This window comes from Eutrigla gurnardus (genome assembly GCF_963514095.1).
Source record: "Eutrigla gurnardus genome assembly, chromosome: 1".
NCBI classification, from domain to species: domain Eukaryota; kingdom Metazoa; phylum Chordata; class Actinopteri; order Perciformes; family Triglidae; genus Eutrigla; species Eutrigla gurnardus.
Genome location: NC_139915.1, coordinates 27897493 through 27921795, shown reverse-complemented (window position 1 = coordinate 27921795; position 24303 = coordinate 27897493). Strand labels below are relative to the sequence as shown.

General features: G+C 42.1%; 2 protein-coding genes across 3 annotated transcripts in view; one reads left to right on the top strand and one right to left on the bottom strand.

The window, feature by feature from the left end:
- The window catches only part of coro2ba (coronin, actin binding protein, 2Ba), a 36528-nt gene extending 24142 nt beyond the window's left edge, over positions 1 to 12386 (top strand). For both annotated transcript variants that reach the window (XM_084013296.1, XM_084013297.1), the window contains exons 3-12: positions 3954 to 4070; positions 4740 to 4889; positions 5333 to 5497; positions 5701 to 5817; positions 5917 to 6021; positions 6937 to 7033; positions 7298 to 7410; positions 7808 to 7898; positions 8151 to 8290; positions 9705 to 12386. In XM_084013296.1, coding sequence (XP_083869422.1) covers positions 3954 to 4070; positions 4740 to 4889; positions 5333 to 5497; positions 5701 to 5817; positions 5917 to 6021; positions 6937 to 7033; positions 7298 to 7410; positions 7808 to 7898; positions 8151 to 8290; positions 9705 to 9839 — 1230 coding nt within the window. In that variant the 3' untranslated portion in view covers positions 9840 to 12386. The remainder of the gene's footprint in view (positions 1 to 3953; positions 4071 to 4739; positions 4890 to 5332; positions 5498 to 5700; positions 5818 to 5916; positions 6022 to 6936; positions 7034 to 7297; positions 7411 to 7807; positions 7899 to 8150; positions 8291 to 9704) is intronic.
- anp32a (acidic (leucine-rich) nuclear phosphoprotein 32 family, member A) lies at positions 11665 to 17203 on the bottom strand. Its single transcript, XM_084013328.1, has 7 exons — positions 17008 to 17203; positions 14213 to 14362; positions 14006 to 14128; positions 13708 to 13906; positions 13500 to 13609; positions 13363 to 13417; positions 11665 to 12944 (listed from the first exon to the last, which is right to left on the bottom strand). The coding sequence occupies exons 1-7, from the start codon at positions 17059 to 17061 to the stop codon at positions 12877 to 12879; spliced, it is 759 nt and encodes a 252-aa protein (XP_083869454.1). The 5' UTR covers positions 17062 to 17203; the 3' UTR covers positions 11665 to 12876.
- Between the last annotated feature and the right edge of the window lie 7100 nt (positions 17204 to 24303).

Below are 24303 nucleotides of genomic sequence, written 5' to 3'. Positions count from 1 at the left end.
CCGAAATTAATTTACGAAAAGGTGTTTTTTCATTTTGTCCACCTTCACTGCTTATACCTCAGATGCAGCTTTTAAAATTGGCGAGGCTGCAGTTCATACTCCGAGGTCTCTGGGCAATTAAGATGCAGCACTCTTTGTTTCTGAAAGTCATTTTTCTTTTTTATAGCTTTTGAGTGTGAAGAAGAGCCGCACGGCATCCCATAATTAAAGTAATGCTCGCTGGCATCATGTTGATTTATGAAGAAGGTAGAAAGACAAGGTCATATTGGAGACTGCTACGTGACTTTCTTGTAAATCAAACGATATTATTTACTTAGTTAATTGTTTTCAGTCTATCATGTAGAGGAAATATTAAATTCACATAGTGAATACAAACAAAAGAGCTGATATTAATATTATTAATAGTTTTATTTCAGACTCTCCTTGCTCATAAAAAGATAAACAAAATGGGAAACTCTTCTCTTCAAGTGTCTTCATTGTCACTTCAATGACTAATAATTCTAGAAACTCATATTTTATTGTGGTATCTTTCATGCTCTGCAGTGACTCCATCCATGACCCGTCTACAGACCATAACTTGATTGATTTCCTCCTCATCACAGTATTGCACTGAAGCATTTCCTCTAGCTGCTGCTGAGTTGACGAGTCCAGGAAGGCATTCCTCTTATTCAGCAGCACAGATGACGGCTGTGTTTATGCAGAGTCCTTTGGTCAAAACATCAAATCAGCATATCTTTTTTTTTGGTGAGCTTATATTTGGAGGCTTCAAATGTGATGTACTTTACAGCAGCGTACAGAATGGTGTTGATGCACTCATACGGCGGTTACAGCTGATAATGCCATCCTGGCCCATTCCCTCTCAGGTAAAAGCACTGTTAGCAATTTGACATATTGCCCTGTTAGCACCGTTAGCTGCAAGCCGCCGGAGCCTCGAACATTCTGCTAAATGCAAGATGTGCAACATTTGGGCTTCTGTTGTGGAGTGAAACGTTAGTTCATCAAAAGCCAACCGCGGATCAATGAATGAGGTTAAATCTTAATTGGAAACAGGCAGGTATGGTTTGAAGAGTGATGTCAGCAGTCACACTTGAATCAAAATCAATAGGTGTTTAGTAGATGTCATCATCATCATCAGTCTCTGGAGTCCATGTGTACGGAATCACTCAGAACAGGTGGAGAAATGACAAAAAATAAACAAACAACGGAGCTCCTCCCCCATATTAGAAGAACAAACAAATCTGTGGTAGGTTTGGATGATGGCGAGGTGTGAGCACGATATACTACGATGACAGCCGGCGAGACGGCCATATGGTTGCCCCGCCTCCCCCCCGGACAACGTGGAAGGAAGGAGGACTACCGCTGGCACCACCTGGCACACACCCACACACACACACACACACACACACACACACACACACACACACCAGCCAAGAAATCGACACATAAGGTCACAAATTCACTTCAGACAAAGAAAGGGAGAGCAGTGGGCGTGGTGCTTACTGGATCAATTATTTTACTGCCATTATGATGCCATTACCAGGATTATTATGTGTAAACGGTGTGTGTGGCGTATTGAGTTGAATTCATCAATGTCTCAATCATTAATCCATTTTAGAGTAAATACATCAAGTAATCTTTGGTTCCAACTTCTTCCATTTTTCAAGAAAATAAAGGAAAATAATCTGCGGTCAGCTAATATCTACTGCCTTAAATAACACCTGCAGTTTATTTTAACTGCTGGTTTTGCTCAGTTTGTGTACATGTTGTGATGTTGCACATTCATAAAGGGAGTTTCCAACAAATTGAGCACAATGTGCACGAGTGAGGACGTTATTTTGCTACAGTGTATTATGGATATTTGCTGAAACCCTGTGAGGTGATCATAAAGAACCCTTCTGTGGAGTCGATTGTAGATTGAACCATTAACGCGTGATAAACCACAGCAGTTCGACTTCATAAGCATGACTCGGCATGTTCTTTTTCCTCTGGGTCACAAAAAGAGTTTTCATTTTTGTGTCGCCAAATAAGTTTCGTATTATTTTCTTCTATAATCGTTAAACGTTTATATCTGCGGTACACTTTCTAGCCACACGAGGGAGCCTGAATGCTTATATCGTTCTGATAACTGCAGCCGTGTTATAAATGTACGACGAGTGTACATTCTGTTTGTTGGAAATTACTTTTAGATTTTCATTTAGGGCATTTAGCAAACACTTTTAATCAAAGCAACTTACAATAAGTACATTTGTTGGAAGAAAGTGCAACAGAAATGATGAAATATTCACTTACGCACACATTCATAACACCTATTGTGAATTGGCTCGTGATGCTTTGTCTTTTTTTTAAAGTGTTTCCCAAGAAAAGAGTTAAGGAAACTGCATTAGAGAAGAAACGACCGCAGGAAAGAAAAGACCCAACTTTCATTGTTAATTTCCTCCTGTTCTGTAATTGATTCATAGTGTTGCATGTTCGTTACAACAGGATGTACTGTAGTAACACTGTAGGCAGAGAACAGCCCTGCTAATCAGGATTTATTGGGAGTTGCAGATCAATAGTGAGTTGGTAGCTATCAGTGTGGACAACGCTGCTCCACAGAGGAAACGCAGAAACACAACGAGGCCGAATGTGAATCTCTCTCCTGCAGGGCCATGATCTCGTGTTGTTAATCCTTGATTGAGGAAGAGAGAGATTAACGAAACACCAAACACTCCATCTTTTATTCATATCATGTTCCATTATAATGCCTGATGTCCTCGTAACGCCTCCCGGACCCCCTGACCCCCCCAGTTCCCAGCAGACATTATGTCTTTGCAGGTAATTAGTTCCACTTTAATGACGACTCCCTTAGATCCCGTGTTATTAATGTTTTGTGACCTCCCAGTTTTTATAGATGGAGCTCGTTTTATTCTTTCCTTTCCTGAAATCTTTGCAGGTGTAATTGTACGTGATGGAGCAGATTTAAGAAAATACTGTGGTCCGAAGTTAGAAGATAAGAGCCTTTAATGCTAATGTTTATGAATCCTTCTGTGTTGCTGCTCCTTTTCTCTTGACTCTTATTGGTTTTGTGTTCCTCATCTTGTTGGCCGTCATTTTGATGACGATCGGGAAACATTCAGAAAGTATTTATTGACCTGCTTGCTCTTGTGTATATTTTTGTATTCATATACTGCATCTGTTATGTATGTTGGTGATATTATATGTTATCTAACTTGTCAGTAGAAAGCTAATATTTATAGATATGGGTAAGCATTTGATGGTGTTTATTGAGGCTTAAAGTGTTGCATCTGGAGTGAATCTCTGCGGTTCACTGAGGATGTTGCTTTGTGACCCGACGCTCCTAAATCTCAGAGGAAAAAAAAAAAAGAGGTCAGTGGATTGAAGTGACATCAAACATTGATGACAACATGACCGACATTAAGAGGTTTCCGTCATGTGTTGTTATGAGCCACTGCCCCCCCGTGGACTCTGTGGGTTATTGCAATAACAGAGCTCCCTGTCCAATAAGCAGGTCTGTTCTTTGTTTCTGTTCAGGATTTATGAAGTTGACTCACTGATGTGATTTATCTTTTATTACATTATATTAGTCTTTCCTGTTCACATCCATAAAAGAAAATATTTTTGTTCGCTAACGTTCTTCGTGGATGAATACAGACGTATTACTTGAGTCTAGGAAAAAGTACGATTTAATAAATTACTTTTTACTACTGCATTTTTATTACTGCTTATTAGGTTATGGAAAGAAAGTTTATGTTATCTTTTCTCCTATTGTTTTATGTGATTTATGCAGTGTAGCAGTGTACTGGCTGCCTTTTATGCACGTTTTTTTTGTCTATTTTTGCTCCATTTAATTCCCACTAACATTATTTTTCATGGTATGGCTCACATATATGCCGATACATGGTTTGGATCCTCAACAGAAAAAGGTTAAATGTAAGATTCCATCTCTGTTTCAGACCGGCCGCCTGGACTCTCATTACCCGAAGGTGTGCGGCCACCAAGGCAACGTTCTGGATATCAAGTGGAATCCCTTCTTTGAAAACATCATCGCGTCCTGCTCGGAGGACACCTCGGTGAGTCACCCACTTCATATTGTCTGCTTTTTACCACAAAGGTGGGCTCAGAGTGATCATCGTGGGCGATGGCAGCATATAACCGGAGGACAAACACACACACACACACACACACACACACACACACTGTATCTGAGAGGTCATGAGTTTGTTTGAAGGCAAAGAGGTCATCCAGTCACTATGACCGGAGGGGTCTCTGATTCAGAGTGCTGGATTTTGACTCCGGTTGTTGTTGTTGTTGTTCCACTAGCGGTTCAGTAGCTGACTACACGCTCTTAATCTCGGATGTGACATGACACATGCTAAGAACCTGTTGGCCTCTGCCAGTACCTGTTACATTACTCCACTGAGCATGCTAAGCCGTGGAAGCACTGTGTCCTATAGAGTACTTTCACTTTGTTGAGGGATAATCTCCTCTGGTCCCACACAGAGCCTCCAGCCACAGCCGTAATCCACTCTAATCCTAACGCAATGGGCTGCATTGATACCATGTGCTATTTTTTGATCAGAGGGATCTCGCTGTGTCATACTGATAGTAGATTAGAAAAAACAAAATCTGAAGAGGCTTCTGACAAAAAGCATAATCCTCATCGACATGATGGCTGCTCTTTATGATGACTCACCGTCTCTTCCTCTTTGGTGTTTCCTGCGTTGATGTGAACGTGGCAGGTGCGAGTCTGGGAGATCCCAGAGGGCGGTCTGAGGCGCAACATGACGGAGGCGGTCCTGGAGCTGTACGGCCACAGCAGACGGGTGGGCGTGATCGAATGGCACCCGACCAGCAGCGGCATCCTGTTCAGCGCCGGCTACGACTACAAGGTGCCACAACCGACAGACCCACGAGCATCACCTGCACGTGATTTCACTAACACTGAATGGAGGTTGAATCGTTGATTTGATTTACAGAACATTTACTATTAACAATGTTGGCGTTTATTAAGCACAAATGGCAGCTATTTACTGGTTCTAGCTAATTAAACGTGACAAATCTATATATTTGTGGGTTTTGGTAAAATGACACATTGGGCTCTGACAGATTATGGAGGGCATTTTTGCTATTTTATGCCATTTTATAGACTGACGATTAATAGATTTGCCAAAATCCTAACAGACATATTAATCAACTTTCCCTTAACAGGCCTGTATAACTAAATAAGTGATTTTCATAGAACAGACTCGCAAAACACAATCACATCACAGATTCAAGCACCACAGCCAACGAACAGCTCCGCCCAAACAAATAACCTCCCGACTTCCCTCAGATCCTGATCTGGAACCTGGAGATCGGAGAGCCGGTGAAGATGATCGACTGCCACACCGACGTCATCCTCAGCATGTCCTTCAACACGGACGGCAGCCTGCTGGCCACCAGCTGCAAAGACAAGAAGCTGCGTGTCATCGAGCCGCGCTCCGGGACGGTCCTTCAGGTCAGCGGGAGGGGGGGAGGCACACTGAGGGAACAGCCATTGCATTGTCCTTTTAAACCACCTTTATATATGTTTTTACCTCCTTCATCCTTTCTCAGTATCAACACAATAGTCACAAGAACAAATTCAGATGATATATAAGAGAAGGGCCTTTTGCTGGTAGGTGGATGTACCATTAATGCTCCATCTTTCTGCTCCACCAGCAAGCCAGCTGTAAGAACCACCGCGTGAACCGAGTGGTTTTCCTGGGCAACATGAAGCGACTGCTCACCACGGGGGTTTCACGCTGGAACACCCGGCAGATCGCTCTCTGGGATCAGGTCAGACAGCACCTCCATATGGCTCGTGCATTCAGGGGGTGGAGTTAGCGAGTGTGTGTGTGTTAAACTCCCTGTGTGTGTGTGTGTTGCTCTTCCCAGGAGGATTTGTCCATGCCAATTATGGAGGAGGACATAGACGGCCTCTCAGGACTGTTGTTTCCCTTCTACGATGCCGACACACACATGTTGTACCTGGCAGGCAAGGTCAGCGCTGATCCTCGCCGGGTCACGAGGAAATTTGTTTTTCTGCTCAGTAATGTTTCTCAGATGTGCCACATTCACATCCACTAGAACTCAGACATATTGGCATATTTTTCTAATATGAAGTCTTTCAAAATAACAAAACTGTACAGCACATTGAGGTTGAACAGGATATAAGCAATAAGTACAAATATTGTCAGTTCTAGTGGTGGGACAATATATTGAAATATCGCGATACTTCCTGTTGCAATACGTTATTGATACACTGATGCCAAATATTTATATTTAAAAAGAGAGAGTATTTTAGCTTTTTAGATGTGGTCAGTTTATCCAAATGATGCCTGAAATTTGCTGAGATAAATTTGATCTTTTCATATTAATCTAATAATGTATATTATTTATGCCTTATATTTGAGCTACAATTCAGGAGCCTTACTTTCCTTAATACAGCTCTTCTTTGAGGTTATGTCAGGTGTCTGATCATGTTTGGGTGACAGATTATGAAAGTTGTTGTTAAAATCACAGTGTGGAACATCTTTCAAATGTCTGTTATCACTTTTAAGATGCAAATTCACACATTTCCAAACACAGTCCTGCAATAACAACAAACCCTGAGAAGTGCTGTCAGGTTTTTATGTGTGTCTGTGTTTTGAACTGGTAGGATAATTGCCCTCCCTTAATTTTAAAATAATATCAGGGATTTAAAATTGCAGGCAAAACATTGAAGTAAGCATTTTAATAATTTGAATCTCAAACAGCACACTTTATTCTGGGAATCGGTGCATGGCACCAAATAAGATTAGCCTGTAATTAACGCATTAAGAAGCTGTATATAAAAAAAAAAACATGACATGGTTGAAACTTGAAGAGCTATTTTCTAAACTGTAGTGTAATAGCCACATTCTGGTGCCTTGGCAGGGAGACGGCAACATCCGTTACTTTGAAATTACAACAGAGAAGCCGTATTTCCAATACCTAATGGAGTTCCGGTCCCCGGCCCCGCAGAAAGGACTCGGTAAGAGATTTGTTGACCTGTCTGGGATCATATATGGCTGATTCAAACCACGGGGGAGGGGGGGGGGGATTTACTCTTAGTGGCGTTGCATAGATGAAAAATGAAATTCACTGAAGGGTGAAAAACAAAGCCAGATGAAGAGAAGCATTCCCTCAGTGAAGCTTCCTGAGCTCGTTTTGCAGCAGGTTTTTCTTGATGTGACTCCAGTCGGCTATGAATTCTGGGAGGTTTGTGTCACCGCACGCGTCTCGTTGTCGTCCGCAGGTGTGATGCCGAAGCACGGGCTGGAGGTGGGCGCTTGCGAGGTGTTCCGCTTCTACAAGCTCGTCACCCTGAAGGGTTTGATCGAGCCCATCTCTATGATCGTCCCCAGGAGGGTGAGTGTGCTCTCTTTTATCCAGCACACGAGGGGTTAAAGAGCCCCAATGTAGTTTTTTTTGGTCTGGCTTTCATCAACATCTCTTGGCTACACAAGGATTCTGGCATGTAATCAGCAGAAATAAATGGTGAGTAAGCCAGTTAATCCGAGCTGAGGGCGAAAGCAGTAATGAATCTCAACGCAAAGGCATCATTTTTTATTTACTTGGTTTGACTTGAGAAGTAATGTGTTGGTGGTTTGTTGCACAGCAGGAGGAAAGTCACAGTCAGTGGCAAAGTGCTCTCTCCTGAGTCATTATTATGCAGAGTGGTTACATTTCATGCTTTTTATTCTTGCAGATGCACAAATCTACTCGTTAAAATACAAATATATCTGTGGTGTTTCCTGGTTTACAGTCGGACACATACCAGGAGGACATCTACCCCATGACGGCAGGAACAGAACCTGCACTGACTGCAAGTGAATGGCTGAGCGGTATTAATAGAGGTAAAGGACACTCATTAACTAACCATGGTCTTCAGGTGCTGGGCTAAAACAAAAACCCCTGCTTTAGACACGATGGATCGGTTGATGCTCCTTTCATGCTTCATGAAAATTACCTTTTATAACAGGAGACACTTTTATGTGTCCTAAAACGTCTGACCTTGACTATACTGTACTTTCCTATTTAGTAAAATCTTGCAGACACATATCGCCATGGAAACCTTTCACATGCTTTTGCTCACTTTGTGCAAACAGACCCGGTGTTGATGTCCCTGAAGGAGGGTTACAACCGACCCAACCAGTTGGTGTTTAAGGCCCCGATCAAGGAGAAGAAGAGCGTGGTGGTGAATGGGATCGACCTGCTGGAGAACGTTCCGCCCAGGACGGAGAACGAGGTGTGTGTGACGCTCAATCACTCGACATAACACTCTTCTATTCTAGAAATAATACAGAAAAATAGGTTGAGAAAAAGTTTGCAAAGGACTTTTTAAGGAGTCAGAGCATCACAACTAATTGTGAAGCAAATTAAAATAGCAAGGTGTACTGGGTAGATTGCGGATCTCCGGGCGTGACCGCTGCTGTAAAGTCTGAGTGAATGAACACAACCCACAGTCGGCTAATGGTCGTGTTGTTTTAACTCACGCAACAGATGTGCTCTTATGGTAATGTATGCAGATGTCTGCAACGGCTCTGTGCAGCCGTGCGTCTCAGCTCCGTCTCCTGAAGTGTTTATTTGGGCTTCGAGTCCACTGAGCAAACTGTTGTTGTGTCTCTGGTCGGGGAGATGTGGCTGAGCAGCAGCGGTGCACTCAGCTGTGTGATCACTCCCGGCCCCGACAGACTGGGGGCCAGTTAGGAGGAGAGAGTGAGTTATTATCATGTTTGTATCACTAGTGCTGCCACCATCACATTCATACTATGAGTGGCCATGAGTCATATTCCTCTTTTTAATTCTGCTGTTGTTATGTTTGATTACTATTGTAGCCTGATAGGGCTGAATTTTAATCTCAATTAGGATTTTGGCTTCCAATTATGAAAACAAGATAAATCAAAGTAAAACGATTATTTTGCTGCATTCCGTTTCGCAATGATGCTCTTGTTTTGTCATGTGTTATAAATCCAGCGCACCCCTTTCCTTTCACCCCTCCCCCTCCCAAAAAGCATAAACTCCCTCTCAGCCAGGCTGTGGCAAACATGTTATTTATTTTGATCTAATTTATTGTGATATATTATTGTTGTATTATTTATTTAAATGTGTATGTATTATATATATTATTTATTTTAATTAATTTAACTCTGTTTTTTTTTAACTTTTTTTTTCAGTTGTATTATATTTAATTTGAAAGGAAATCCACTTTACAAAGACATTTTTTTCAATAAATGCATGTATTAGTAATTGTGTTAAATAATCATGATCTCAATATTGACCAAAATAATCTTGATTATGATTTTTGCCATAATCGAGCAGCCCTATAGCCTGGTTCTGTTCACACATCTCTGTTTTGGGGGGTTCCTGGGAATTCTAGAGTCACAGTTTAGACCTGCACGAAATGAAAAGCGTCTCGAGGTTATGATTTGATGCAATATGAATATATTTAATTTAATGATGAGTCAGCAGTCAATAAAAGGCGTTTCAATGGCGTGTGAGTCACTGCAACCACGAGCCATGAATGAGAAACCAAACATTGAGCAGTTTGGTGCAGCAGGATGCGAGATGAGCGGCGGACGGATGCAGAGAAGCACACGGATTGAAGTGTATCGTCACATGCATGAGCTTTTCTGAATGTTTGTGTTGTTTTCGTCACGCAGCTCCTGCGGATGTTCTTCCGGCAGCAGGATGAACTGCGGCGGCTGAAGGAGGAGCTGAGCACCAAGGACGTGCGGATACGCCAGCTGGAGCTGGAGCTCAACAACCTGAAGAACGTTAGCCCCAACAACGTTTGACCTCGCAGCCTTCTGGACTGGCAAAGCTGCTTCCTTTGCCCCCCAAATTCTGACCTCCAAACAAGCTTCTGAGCCCTCCTAATGCCTCAGTTTTTTGATATATCATAACTTCATTCCTGCTGCCCTCCCCCGCATAGAGCACACTATAACGTGATGAGTGTTGGATAATGTTTTAACTGCTGCAATTACTGGAATATTGTAATCACGGCGACGATGATGAGTGATGGAGACGAGGCGTCAATAAGGGAAGGTTTGAGATCTGTTTGGGTGTGATCTGTTTTTACAACGTATACGTGATCCAGCACGCTCTCCAAGTGTTGCTGATGGGTTATCTATCCTGCCAGACCTCCTGAGTGTTTGTCTCACTGTGCCTACTACCATCCTTCACCTGGCAATACCTTGATCACTGTTAAAAGGCAAAACTAGAGACTGTCACTGGCTCCTCTTTCCCTTCCACAAGGCCTTAGACGCTGCTGCAGCGAGCTGCGACCACGTCTCAAAATGGCGCCCGACAGACGAGACGAGCTTTCTGCAGACACGGATCATGTTTTTCACCGAGCTGCTTATCCTGTAGCTTCTCTCCTCGCCTACAGACGTTGCTGGTGATAAATCCACTTCCCAGCACTGACACACAGCGACCCAAACAGCATTTCTTTTTCACAAGCAGGACGGATGGTTCATTCTCTTTCAGTATTTGATGCTTTATTTAAGTCGTGGGAGCAGGAGAGACGTGGATCCACATATGTAACTCAAGTATAGTCACATGGGAACCTTTGCTGGCTGTTATCGGTTTTTAGGGCTACCTTTGAGGATGGGGGGAGTAATGTATATTTACTTCTATTTATTTGTCACATTTTACCTTTATAGCTAATAACATGTATATTTGTTAATCCCATTGTTTTTTGTATGACGTGGCTGCGCAAATAACGATTGTGATGCTTGATGGGTTTTGCTGAATGTTTTCCGGTTGAAATGGTGCCAGATTTGTGTGAAACTGTACCTTTTTTTTTTTTAAATATGGTATTAGTTCTTTGACTCCAACAACATAACGTTGCATACGGTAAAAACAATATATAGAGAATTTTGCCTTTTTCCTAACAGCAGAAAACTAATAATAACCATCCTTTTACATTTAAACTAAGTATATCACTATTAGTGAAATGTGTTTTACTGTAGATGTGCAAGTTTTGCTCCGGAGACTTCAGGTCATCCGGATCGGCCGCATCAAAGGCAAGAATTTAATTTGTGAATGTCAGAGGGTCCAAAGCTTTATAGCTTCAGTTAAAACAATCAGGAAAAAATGGTAACAGACAACATAAAAACCATTAACTGTAGACTTGATCCGCTGACTAAGTCATTGTAAACGCGAATGTTTCTTGCAGGAGAAGTAAAAAGGCTACAGTGAAAGTAGACAGTGGGGGAAGCGTCGACAGAGAGATGGATGCGCTCCAGAGAGACAGTTGGAGTTGTTATGTCAGGGCTTCTGGTGTAGGTGTACCGAGGACTAAAACCAACCACTCCACTGGCAAATGATTGGGAAGGTGGGATCACAGGACGGAGGCTTTTAAAATGTACACTTTCTAATTGAAGGTTGAATTTTGGCTTATGCAAGCATTATTATGGCAGTTCCTTGCAGGCAGCTGAGCAGGCAACTTGAATTTGGTCTTTGTACTTCAAATACTTTTGTTCAATCTAGAGTAGAAGAACCACATCTCGCTCTGCTGGAAATGTTCCACAGTTCACACCTGAAACTGGAATCCTGTATGAATACACTTCACCGTTTGAGTTGACTACAAGGACCACAAACTTCAAAAGCGTATATATAAAAAGGGATTTATTGAAGTGAATGGGAGGGAAACAAACAATTTGGTTGATGACAGTGGATTTAACATGGAGTGAAAAATCACTGAGGTAGGCCAATTTGACCAGTACGTATAATAGTGAAAACAAAGTCCAAATAACTGACCGTTTTCCAGAGTTTACACTTTGAAACAATAAATGTTCAATGCACATAAGTTGCCGTTTGTAACCTCCATTTATAATCAAGTACTTCTCTACACTACCACCACAAATTCAAAACATTGCCACCCGTGTGTCACGGAAAAAGAACATGGAGAAAAAAAAAAAAAAGGTGATGATGAGTTCTGATGTTGAACATTTCTCTTTATGGAAAGATTCTGCATACAAAGTTATGTTCAAATTCAAGAAATTTCACACTGCGTCTTTTAGATAAAGCAGCATACATATTTAATATCTTATTACAATTCATAGTTTCACCTTTGTCTGTTCAATGTCTGCCGTCATCAAAGAGAATACAAAAAAATAGATTTGGTCATTATTTACAAGAACACGTAATTTCCGAACTATCAAAGCTGAGGGTTTAAGCAGGAGGAGCTTTGACAAGGGCAGACATTTTTTTTTTTTTTGCTATGATGTAAAAATATGCCCTGTGAGGGTCACACTGTGCATGTTCAGACAGAAGTTTCACACCAGGACAGCAGAGAGTATTGGCATACCGGTGACACTACAAATACATAACTTACATTTTTCCTTAAAAAAAAAAAAAAAAGAGAAAAAAAAATACAATGCAAAAAATAAGACAAGGAGAGGACAGCCATACATGAAATCCAGTAGTTGACTTTAAAATGTATTAGACATGCACTCTTTTTTTTGTTTGTTTTGTTTTTTTTCTTTTGAAGGGGGCTCTTAAAATACAGAAGTCGTCAGAAACTGGTCTTACACAAACAGTGAGAAAAGAAAAACATTTTCTTAAAAAGTTTTCTTTGCTATTATTTGATATTACAAAAATCGGTGTCCACGAAGCCGTTAAAAGTGGACTGTAAAGACTGGAACACGGGAGCATAAAAGGTACATAATTTAACTTATTATTCCGGACAACCCCGTCTACCTGACTGGCCAATAACAAAAACCACTCCTACTGCAATATGAAACTGGGGGAGGGGGGGGGGATACATGTTGGGAAGTGACGGGGAGATACAAGTTTAAAACAGTTCACAACTTAGCTTCAAGAAGACTCTCAGTCGTCTTCATCCTCCTCCCCTTCTTCATCCAGTTCCCGTTTTCTCTTCTGACCTCGCTCTTCTTCTACAAAAGAAGTTAAAAAATAAGACATCAGGTTCAAACTGTACACAACCTTCACATTACAAGACAAATTCACATCGCTTTGTGATGAACAATAAAGATTTTCTGAATCGGCTGAGTCACAAATCTACATTATGTATTTATGTAAGTTTTAGTTTGACTTCCTTTGCATTGCTCATCGTAGCTTTTCTGCTTAGCATAAAAATGCTGTTTAGTTTTTGACCACTAGTAGCGCTATCGAGCAGATTTTGAGCGGGTCCCTATTGTTTGCGCAATACAAAGACACAAACATTCCCCTTTTTCTGCAAAACAGAATACGTTAACGATTAATACATAGTGTGTGTGTTATAAACACTAAACAGGCAGCGTGGAATTGGGAGACAGCTTCATGGTTTAAAAACCCGGACACCATTTTGCTCACCTTCATCATCCTCATCGTCAACCTCCTTGTCATTCACATCTTCCTCCTCTTCCTCCTTTTCCAAAAAGAAGAGAAAGTCAGCACATTTTTTTTCTCCAGGCTCAACATTTTTAAACATGAATCTAATGTATTCTCACCTCTCCACTGAGGTCGTCCTCTTCCTCTTCTTCATTCTCCTCTTCGTCGTCCTCTCCCTCTTCGTCGTCCTCGTCTCCTGGTGCTGCATCCTCGTCGTACTCCTCCTCATCTACATCCGGGTGAAACCAGCGGGTGGTCATTTATCGGCTGTTCAAACACCGACATTAGCAGCTTTGAGAGATGCGAGGAAGAACACTGCAAGCTCACCGTCTTCGTCGTCCTCGTCGTCGTCCAACCCCTCAGCGTAGACCTCGGCGTCGGAGTCCGGCGCCTCCTTGTCGTCCTTGTCGTACCCGTCCAGGTACGTGAGTTGGGGTAGAAGCTTGAACACGTTGTCTCTGTATTCGTTCAGGTTTGTCACTTCGCAGTTAAACAGATCAAGGCTTTTCAGGGTCCCCAATTCTTTCTGCAAGAACAAAACAAGTTTGACTGACGATAATAATAACAACAGCCGGCTGCTTTGCATGTTGCGCTCTTCCTCCGAGCAGTTTCAGGCGGTGCTTACCAATGGCTCTATTGTGCTGAGGTCTTTAATCTTGTTGCCGCTGAGGTTGAGATGTGTGAGGTTGGGGCATTTCGCTGCCAGGACTTCCAACCCTCCTGAGATCCGGTTATCGCTGAGTTCAAGCTGTTGATCATTTAAAAAAAATAAATCAATGAAAATGTGCAAAACCTTAAAGCCGTAAGTCACAGACAGGAAAAAAAGGCCCACCTTTTTAAGTTTATTGAGCTTCGGCAAGTGGGCGACTGTCGTCAGTCCGACGTTGATTGTACTGAGGAATTCCAGCTCCTCAAATTCGTCCGTTAGACCCTCGATCTTTCCTTCATTTGAGCGACAGTTGTCTAGAACGAGTTCTTTGACCTGCAGAGCAAACAAATACATCCAGTCAGCATTTGCTAAATTACAAAGTACATAAATGGGTGAAAAATATATATGTCTGATTTTAAGCTATTGAGCGATAAAGACCTCCAGCTCCTATTGAGGTTGAACGTGACTTTACTTGTTAGTCACTTTGGAAAACCGTGTAAATAACAACTTAAAAATGTTAATTCTTATTTGGCACACTAAATGATAAGCAAGCACTTTTTCTCCTGACTAGACAAAAGAAAACAATAGGATGATTTACTAATCAAGTAGAGGGAGATATTTTACTCCATGTTTTATTTAACCTGTATGGTAACCATTTCCTTTGCAGTTTTGTTTTTTGTTTACGTATGATCAACTTGTTAAATATGTTCCATATTTACATTAAACTGACCAGGAGAGAGAAAGAGAGAGAGCGAGAGAGAGAGAGAGAGAGAGAGAGAGAGAGAGAGAGAGAGAAAGAGAGAGAGCGAGAGAGCGAGAGAGAGAGAGAGAGAGAGACACACACGCAGACACACACAGTACCCGGTAGTTAGAATTAGCTCCATGTAAACCATCATTAAAATGCTAAAATGTACATAAAATACATTATGCAAACCTTCTGTTGCTTGAGTACTACACATTGTGAAAGGAGGACTTGTAGCCTAAGTGGACAAGAGTATTTTTTTGTGTACTTTTGGTACTTCACTGCTGCACTTTCATTTAAGCACAGTTTTGAAAGCAGGACTTGTAAAGAGTATTTCCACACCATCGTAGTGCATCGCTGCTTTTACTTTGGTAAAAGCTCTGAATACTTCTTCCACCACCGACTTCTAGGCTACTGAATGTTTCATAAATATAAATAATTTAACACAAATTAAAGTGGCCGGCTGTTAAACAGAAAATAAAATGTCCTTCCATCAAATGTAGCCCTGATAAACACATTAGATACTAGAGCAGGTAATACGAGTGTTGATTTTGTTCCGGCACATTGATATTTAAGGGGATGGGAGGACACAGCTTTTTATTGCATATCAGGATAATAAAAAAAACACTCACAATGTCGTCTAAACGCAGAACTTTTTTAAAACACAAAGGAAAATGAAACCGCACCTTAAGTTGAGCGTGGTGAAATTTCCTTAGGGGGATAATCATAAAAACATTTTTTAAAAGCTACGATGCAATAAAAACATTTGTTTCTAACCAGTAGGTTTTGGAGCCATTTTAAGCACATTTTGATAATGATCGTGGATCGCAATTTATTTTTTCGGGCAGGCGAATCGTGACATCACAGGTGTACATTTATGGAATAATTAACAGTGACTCAACCAATCGGCACTTGCGATTGGAACTGTTAAAAAAAAAATCTGCAGACCAATTTCTACGCTCTAGTTATCGCGATGTATTGGCTCATTACGTAAATATCACGGTGTTTATTTCTTGCCGTGTGTGTGTGTGCGTGTGAATTAGTGCGCGCGGACTGTTCAGAGCTACTAGTCAAAACAAGTCGGAGGCAGAAAACAGAGCTACGAGTCGTGCACAGGCTCATTTGAGAGTAGGAGGGGCGGCCGAGGCGGATTAGATAGCTGCCAGGCAAACGTCCCATTGTCGCTCGTGCTAAAACGGTTCGCCCGTTGGACTGAAAACCGCGCGTGTACACTTCCGTTATTACGAAGGTACGACGAAGACGACTCGTTCGTCGTGTGTGTGTGTCGACTGAACGGGATATTCGATGTGTGTGTGTGTGTGAGTGTGTCGGATTGTCCTTTTGTGTCTCGGTTAAAATGGCGGCTTGTCCTAGATCCGGAAAACTAGAGCAACGACGCGGCGCGATTTGTTTTCGTTGTCGTGGATTCCCGTCGTCGAAACCCCCCCACAAACAAACCCACGAGAGTCTCGAAGAAACGGCCGACATTAAACGACGGTGTTTCAACATCTTTCACCGTGTTTTAGACCAGACCGGCGGTTCGTAACGGTCCGCGCTGACGCCGCTAACCCCCGGCCATCTGCTCCCCCGCCCCCCCCTCCTCCTTCCTCCGGTTGTAGGCTGCGCGAGGCTGCAGGCTCGCGAGCCCACTCCACGTTAAAGCTCTCCCTGCAGAAATAAACGCGTTCGGCCGGCCTGCGCGAGCACCCATGGGTGTATTGTGCAGCTGCGAGGCGACGGTTCGATGCCGTGATCTTTATGCATCATTAATAATGTCATGACTTTGAGTATCCGCATCCGCGTGAGTGCGCGGCTTAACGCCGTTCACGTGAACGCATTTCCAACCCCCCCCCCCCCCCGTCAAAAAAAAGCATGCAGATAACGAGCACAAACACAAGTCGGTGGTTTTTAAAACGGGGGAGAGGGAAGAAAGGGGCGCGATCGTGGATGAAAAGTTACAAATATGGCTCCTCGTGCTGCTCGCCTTGTTTATATCGCATGAGGAGAGAGAGGGGAAGAAAAGAAGCCGCGCTGCGTTCTCAAACTGCACATCAAAGACGTGCACAAAAGTTCAACCCGCAAACAACGGCCGCAAAGGCGACGACGTGAGCCGACGTCTCCCATCATCTTTTTAACTTGGAGGAAACTTTGCATCCCCCCCTCCACGCCGAGAGATTCTCCATTAGCGGAGAGAGTAGTGGTAAGCGTTCAGCGGCGAGGCGCGAGGCCAACTTACGTCTGACGGAGTGCGGTTCCGCAACTCTAGGTGAATCCGTTTCTTCATGTCCATCCTCGGATCGGCGCACACCCCGGCGACACGGTGCACACTTTTTTTTTTTAAATAATTACCGCAAATGCAAGTACCACCTCCAGGAACGGACTGCTGTTGTTCATTCAAACTTGATCCGCTCGGTGGGCGGGAGCACGTCTCGGGATTGTCGTCACCGCCGACCAATGGCGCGAGCCGAATGAAGAGGGAACGGATTTACAGACGCGCGCGCCAATCGGGACGCACTTATCAAACTGGGTGGGGTTTTGTTGTCGAAGTTTGGTTGTTTTGTTAACTTGAGTTTACACACTGCTTTTAATTTATTATTTTATTTTACGCTGAATACGTGAATGCCACATGTTTGTCAGTGGCTTGTTTTAAGGCTGGTAATCATGCAGAACTCTTTGGATTATAAAACAACGTGAATAACACACCTACACCCCCCAAAAAGGAGATATTAAATCCCACATGTACATGTAAAGAAAATCAAATTAAAACCAATATGATACAGGAGGAAAAAACACAAAATACAAATTCATCCCCTTTTGTTCTGGAGGAAGGCTGATAGCACAAAACACTATATATTGGGACCAACATGAATAATAGTTATGTATGTACCATAGTAATTGTTTTTTTATTTGTATTTTTCTGAGTTGGTAAATTAAATATACAGACTATATTTAATTTACCAACTCAGAAAAATAAATTGGTGTTGAAAGATAGTATGACTTAATACTAAAAATATATAATCCTCTGTCTGATTACAGACTTGAATACAAGCAGACATAATGAATAATAAAATAATAATAATAAACATATAACACTTCTCAGGTGTATTATATGATATTCAATCAAACACAGGGTAAATAAGCTGTTTGTTATAACTCAAGGACATTAATTTGACCTGTCAGACTTCCACTGATGAACTCTGTCACTACTCCTCTCTGCAGGTTTAGGGTGTGAATAATTAAACCACAAGGGGGCGGCAGAGTCTCCTTTCTGGAGTCAGCCACCATCAGTAGTGTTCAAATGAACCATTTTCTCCTGAACTCCTGATACAAATGCAAATTAAATCATGAATAAAGGTTGCAGACGAAGGGCTCTAATCGCATTTCCGACCCAAAACACTTGATGAGATGAGCAGTAACTGGTCTAATGAAGCCACAAATTTAAACAAGAAAACGAAAGCCTGGATGGAGCATTCTGCTGCCAGATGGAAATACATGCCAATGGTTATCAAAAGGGAGGAGTGTCTCCCTCCTCGACCGTGTAACTTTATTAGTGTGATAAATAACGTGCATGCTCATGATAAGGAGACGAGAGCAACTGCCGGTGATGAAATTATTGCTGCCTACGTCTCTCTCTGCAGCCTCGGAGGCGATCTGCCAGTCAGCAGCCTTCCTCCTCCTCTCGGCTTCACACAGCGGCCTGCTTTACACATTAACTCCCAGCTTTACTCCATCAGCGTCGTACGAGCCACATTAGAAAAGCAGCACACATGCATCACGGCTAATGAGGCGAACCGTTCCATGTATTATTAATCTGCTATAAAACAATGTTGAAAGATAATGAGTGCAATACAGAATGGCTGATAAATGTCTGCTTCACCCAAGAATCATAATCTATTAAGTTGGCGATATAATAAAAATACTGAATACAGAATTCAAGCCATTTTTGTTTGACATCTTATATAACATCTTACTGTATGTAGCATTAAGGTTGATAGAATCACAAATACACTGTGTGTCAGATCCTCATTCCAGCTGACGCCGTGTCTTTGTTGTGGCTGCACTATTTTATTAAACTGAAATATTCTACATGTCTTGTGCATCATTTTATACGATTTTATGTTGTGTCTTTGCAAACTTTGGGCTCTGCACTACAGTTTAAAAATACATAACTGGATTTGAGTAAAAAGTTTGTCCTCACAGTGTGAGTTTGTAGTGACTGACTGTACAGTGAGGGGATGAAGGCAGGGAGACGACCACCAGAGGGCGACACTGCCGTGAAGATTTCAGTCTGGAAAAACACCCTCTGAGAAGTGATGAATCCAAGCAAGACTGTGCCTTTCATTTTCCCCAAACCTCTCAAATAACTATTCAAACTATTAGTGTTATCAGTCAGTACATGAGGCCTGCAGTGCAGCTGCATGATGTCCTTTTAGCCTTAGATTTCCCCAGAAATAAATGATGGATAATTTAGTGAAAAAAGTCACAATGTTTCCAGAACAACCACTGAGAGTAGTGACGGCTCAGTTGTTCAGTCAGATGTAGGAGGGCTTGATGTTGATTATACCAAACCATCATACATGAAGCACTTTCCTGTAAAATTATGGCATTGCTCTGCTCCTAAGGCCACGAGAGTTCATGTCTCGCATCGACAGAAACTTGTGTCTTTTAAAATGTAAATATTCAGGATTCAGAGCATTAATATAGCAGCAAACAACTATTTGCATTGTAAAGAAATAGTGAGTGAATGAATTCTGTGCTTTGTTTATGCTGGTTGCACATGCACTATTAGTGCACGTGAGTCTCTGTAGAGCCCTACCGGCTGGCTAATGGCTGCTGCTCTATACTGCACTAATACAGAGGTTACCACTGGTAACGCCGTCATGACCCACCGATGGTGTGGAAGCGTGGCACCCCACCCTCCAGTTCCCCCTCAGGTTAACACTCTTCGTTCTGTCTGCACTGTTAGCTGCGAGCAGCTGGCTCAGCTGTTACCATGTTTACTCCTTCACTTTAGTCCAGGAAGTATCTGAATCTAGCATCCGTGTTACTCTGGCCGTCACATCTGATCATCCACTTATACACTAAATCCGATGTCATGATGTATAAAGTGGATCATTGTGAACATCAATGATGAGGCAAGCAGCCGGCTGGTTTGTGTGCAAAGAGAGGACCGACTTGTTGATGTCACCTTCGACCCTTGATGGAAAGACAGGCGCGTTGTGAGGTATGATGATTGTGTTCGCCTGGTTACCGAGGGGACGGTTCCAATAACAACTTCTAAGAGCCACTGCTTGGTTGGAGTTTGTAATCCTTCCTGTGTGACATGATTGTTTGTGTAAATCTTGGTTAACTTGCAGAAAGAAGACAACCCTAATATGTTTGAAGTGTATTTGCCAGCCTGCTGGCCTCACCATGCGTGCTTGGAATCATGTTAGGACACATATTATGGTGGTCTGGCTTCAACTAAGTATTATATCTGGAATAGTGGAACACTAGAAGTGCTTCTTTAACCTGATTACGACTTGCAACATACCAGAAATCTACTGCTAATCGTATTGCTGTGTGTGTAATAGTGCAATCAGTTGACTCACCACTGCTACTTCTGTCTTATTGCGTCATAAATTGCGTATGTGAAATCATTTAAGAAATGGTTTAATATGCCTGAAGCTGTTCATTGTCACAGAGGAGTCATCATTTTTTTTTTTTTTTGCATTTTTGTTTCCAAAATATGTGGCTCATCCAAATCAAAATGATCCCAAATGTATTTGGTTTAGAAGGAGTTGCTGCTGGATGACAACTTCATGGCATAAAAGACTCAGCTCAGGTTAGAACAACTCAATAAATAAGTGACCCAGGCTAAAAAGGCCTGTGTTTGTGTGTGTGTGTGTGTGTGTGTGTGTGTGTGTGTGTGTGTGTGTGTGTGTGTGTGTGTGTGTGTGTGTGTGTGTGAGGTATACACCACTGTGTGCTGTGTGTAAATATATGTGAATACAAGCATACATGTATGCATGTATTCACAAGTCATCTCTGTTCTTATCTTAGTTGTTGTTAAAAATTTCCCCAAATGACAAACCATCCTGACCTAATTCACAAAAAGGCCTTAAAATGACTTAATTTGTGGGTAAATTAATATTCATGACCATTTTTACTGCCGTTATATTATGTAGAATAGGTGAACCAATAGATATACGTTTGATAATTCACCACTTTGTTTTATGCACATACACATTATACACACATTTAGGCGGAGTTAATCATTTTTTTTCTCTCACAAGTAAAACAAACACAATAAACACAAGCCTTTAATATTAAATTCAATACAAGTATCAGAAGAATACAAACATTCAGGCTCCCTCTTGTGACTCAAAGGTATTAAGACTCTGGAAGAAATGTATTTGCTGAATCTCCAGAGATTGTACAGAAAAATATTGCTGACAAATATTGCTGACCAACAGTTGTTTTGTGCTTAGATCAGACCTACAGACAAGTATGCATCAACCAGTAAAACATAAATCAACAACAGAGCACACAAATGGAATATGAGGCCCCGAGGTCGTTAAAATGTAAAACTGCTTATCCTGAAAAGAGTGTGTTTTTGTTGTTGTTATTTCCATTTAAAGGCCCAGCTGTTGGTACAACCCAACAGGTGTCTTTTATTTTATTTTCCTGAATTAGAAACCTTCTCATGACTGTGTGGATGAGTTTGGCTGACGTCTCTCTCCCGTTGCACACGTTTGATTCTCCTGCTAAAGTCATAACTTTGACTCTCTTCAGTGAAGCCTGTAATCGTCTCTGAGCTGTGTGTGTGTTTTTTTATTTTTATCTGTTGTACCCGAGTCTCTATTGCAAAAGGCATCTTGATCTCAATGAGTTTACCTAATTAAATAAATGGCTAACTGGGATGCTTGCACAGCTATCATTAACGTTACGAGCAACATCTGTTGCTTTTTGCAAAATAGGTTTTCGACCTGAGCAGAAGTCTAATCAGCCAGAATAGGTGAAAACAACAACCTGTGAATGAGTGCAAAGGGCCTTTAAACCGCCATCAAACATTTCCTTCAACCTGTTAATCAATTCCAAATCTTACTGTGGATTTTAACAAATCCTTTTCAGCCAGTCGACACTTCCTGAGAATCCACCAAGGTTAGATTATATTGGTGGAAATCCTTATTTGTCTGATGAGGTTGGCTTTGTTCCACAAAACACTGCTTGTAAGACAGTAAATGTACCACAAGAGGGTGATATTTGTTCAAAAAGAGACGGCCATTCCTTGTGGAGCATCTTTTGGAAATAATAGATATGAGCCCACCTATCGCTGATTTATTTAACTCCCAGAATAAAAAAAAATGCACATGTGAAAAGATAATTAAAATATCCAGTGATTCAACACCTTCATTGAATCTTGATCACCCTTTTCTTTGTATGTCATGCATTAATTAATGCTGTAACAAGCAGGGTTAAACGTGAACGCGGTGCAGCGGCGGCAGGGAGGAACAGTTGCTGCAGAAATAATCAAGCTCTTCCACTTTTCCCCCACACGGCAGCACTTTGTCGCCTGTGGTAACCCTCGACTTAAGTGCTCACACACGAGCAGCCATGGCATTAAATCTTCCTCATAATGTTACTTAGTTGTCAGTTCTAATTAACTCATCTCCCACCAGCAGCTGCCTGAACATTAAAAAACAAGAATCCTGAGGAGCCTTGATTGGAATGAAGGGTCTTCCTTGTGTTGTTTGGAGCCATTTGGCAGCAGCCAGATTTCAGATGGAGAAGTCAGACAGGTGTGCTTATGTGGTGGGTAAGACGAACAGCAGCTGCACCGCCGAGACAGACTTAAACTATATGAGGCGCGAGAAGTCTTTCCAGCTTGAAAACAACACTGCATCAGTGTATATATCAGTAATGTCCTGATGTTCTCTTATGCGACGATGCCATTGTTCGGGGCGCTTTAACTGCCTCATACAGCGATCAGCCATGACATTATGACGGCTGACAGGTGAAGTGAATTACATTGATTATCTTGTTACAATGGCACCTGGCAGTGGGGGGGGGGTCAGGCAGGAAGGGAACATTTTATCCTTGAAGTTGACGTGTTGGTAGCAGAAAACCTGGGCGAGCGTAAGGATTTGAGCAAATTTGACGAAGACCTGTGATAGCAAGACGACTGGGTCAGAGCTTCTCCAAAGTTCTTGTGATAAGTTCCCGGTCTGCAGTGGTCAGAACCTATCAAAGTGGTCCAAAGGAGGGAAAACCGGTGAACCAGCAACGGGCCCGTGTTGTTCGATCCAACAGAAGAGCTACTGGAGCTCAAATTGCTGAAAAAGTGCCTTACCACACTGCAAAAAAAAGGTTCAAGGAACACAAACAACCAGTTTGAGGTGTTGACTTGGCCTCCGAATTCTCCGGATCCACGACCCGGAACACGGTAAGTGTTTACAGATGATGGATGGATCATCTCAAACGTAACACTTTCATGTGAAACCTAATACACCTCAAACTATACCAAGCTCCGGGTTTCGCCTGCAGCTCTCGGGTTCCAATTAATCACCAACTTGTTAATTGCTCATTGAGATAAAAGTCAATAATGGAAATGTAATCGATTTTAGCTGTAACCTGCGGAGCTGCAACAACAAACCCCGAACTAATTAATTAAAATGTAACAGTTCATGTTTAAACACGCTACTAGCACTATGGTTCCGGGGAGAACTGGCATATAAACCTCATTTTTACTAATGTTTTACCACTTATCTGTATTTGAATTTCTGTGTCATGTGAGTGTTCCACTTTCTTTTTCTCTCTTTTTTTTTGAAAATTAAGAAACATTGTATGTACTTTGCTGTTGATTTTAATAAATATCCCAACAAAAAAACCCAGTTAGAAAATGAATTCCTGCTCATTAAAAACAGTAATCTGAGAAATGAGTGTTTGGCTGTAAATGACAGCAGCTGTGGGCGTTAACGGCATCGCAATCAATAAGTTACATGGGTCGAAAATTGTCGATGAAGCTTTTAATTTGCTTTTGCTCAAATTAACTCGGACCTTTAACTTTTTGGACGCCACACAGGGTCAAAGGTCAAACATCTTGAATATATATTCAGAACAGAACAACCAATAACACGACACTGGTAACTTATACCAATGATAATGAATTCTTTATAACCTCCTCACTTCAGGAGAGTGTGACGCATGCTGTATTAATGGGTCCGCGATACTTGGCCGATCGCCATGGCAACACATCGGGAAGTGTGTCCAGCTCTATTTGTATGTAAAGAGCGGTACTATTGATCCGTGAAATCACGGTGAAGTCCCAGCAACAGCAGGTGGAGCACCAGGAGATGGATGAGCACAACGTTTCAGGTAGTTTCCAGATGATTAATTACTTCAAATGACTTCTAGTGCGCTGCATGGTGGTGTAGTGGGTAGCACTCTCGCCTCACAGCAAGAGAGTACCAGGTTCGATTCCCGGGTCGGCCCGGGTCCCTTCTGTGTGGAGTTTGCATGTTCTCCCCGTGTAAGCGTGGGTTCTCTCCGG

Bases quoted from the DNA above. Each gene is read 5' to 3' on its own strand.
- anp32a (XM_084013328.1), bottom strand. From the start codon at position 17,061: ATGGACATGAAGAAACGGATTCACCTAGAGTTGCGGAACCGCACTCCG. The intron at 14,129-14,212 runs GTGGGCCTTTTT...AATGATCAACAG, and splicing joins AGCTCAATAAACTTAAAAAG to CTTGAACTCAGCGATAACCG. The intron at 13,907-14,005 runs GTAAGCACCGCC...TTGTTCTTGCAG, and splicing joins TCAGCACAATAGAGCCATTG to AAAGAATTGGGGACCCTGAA.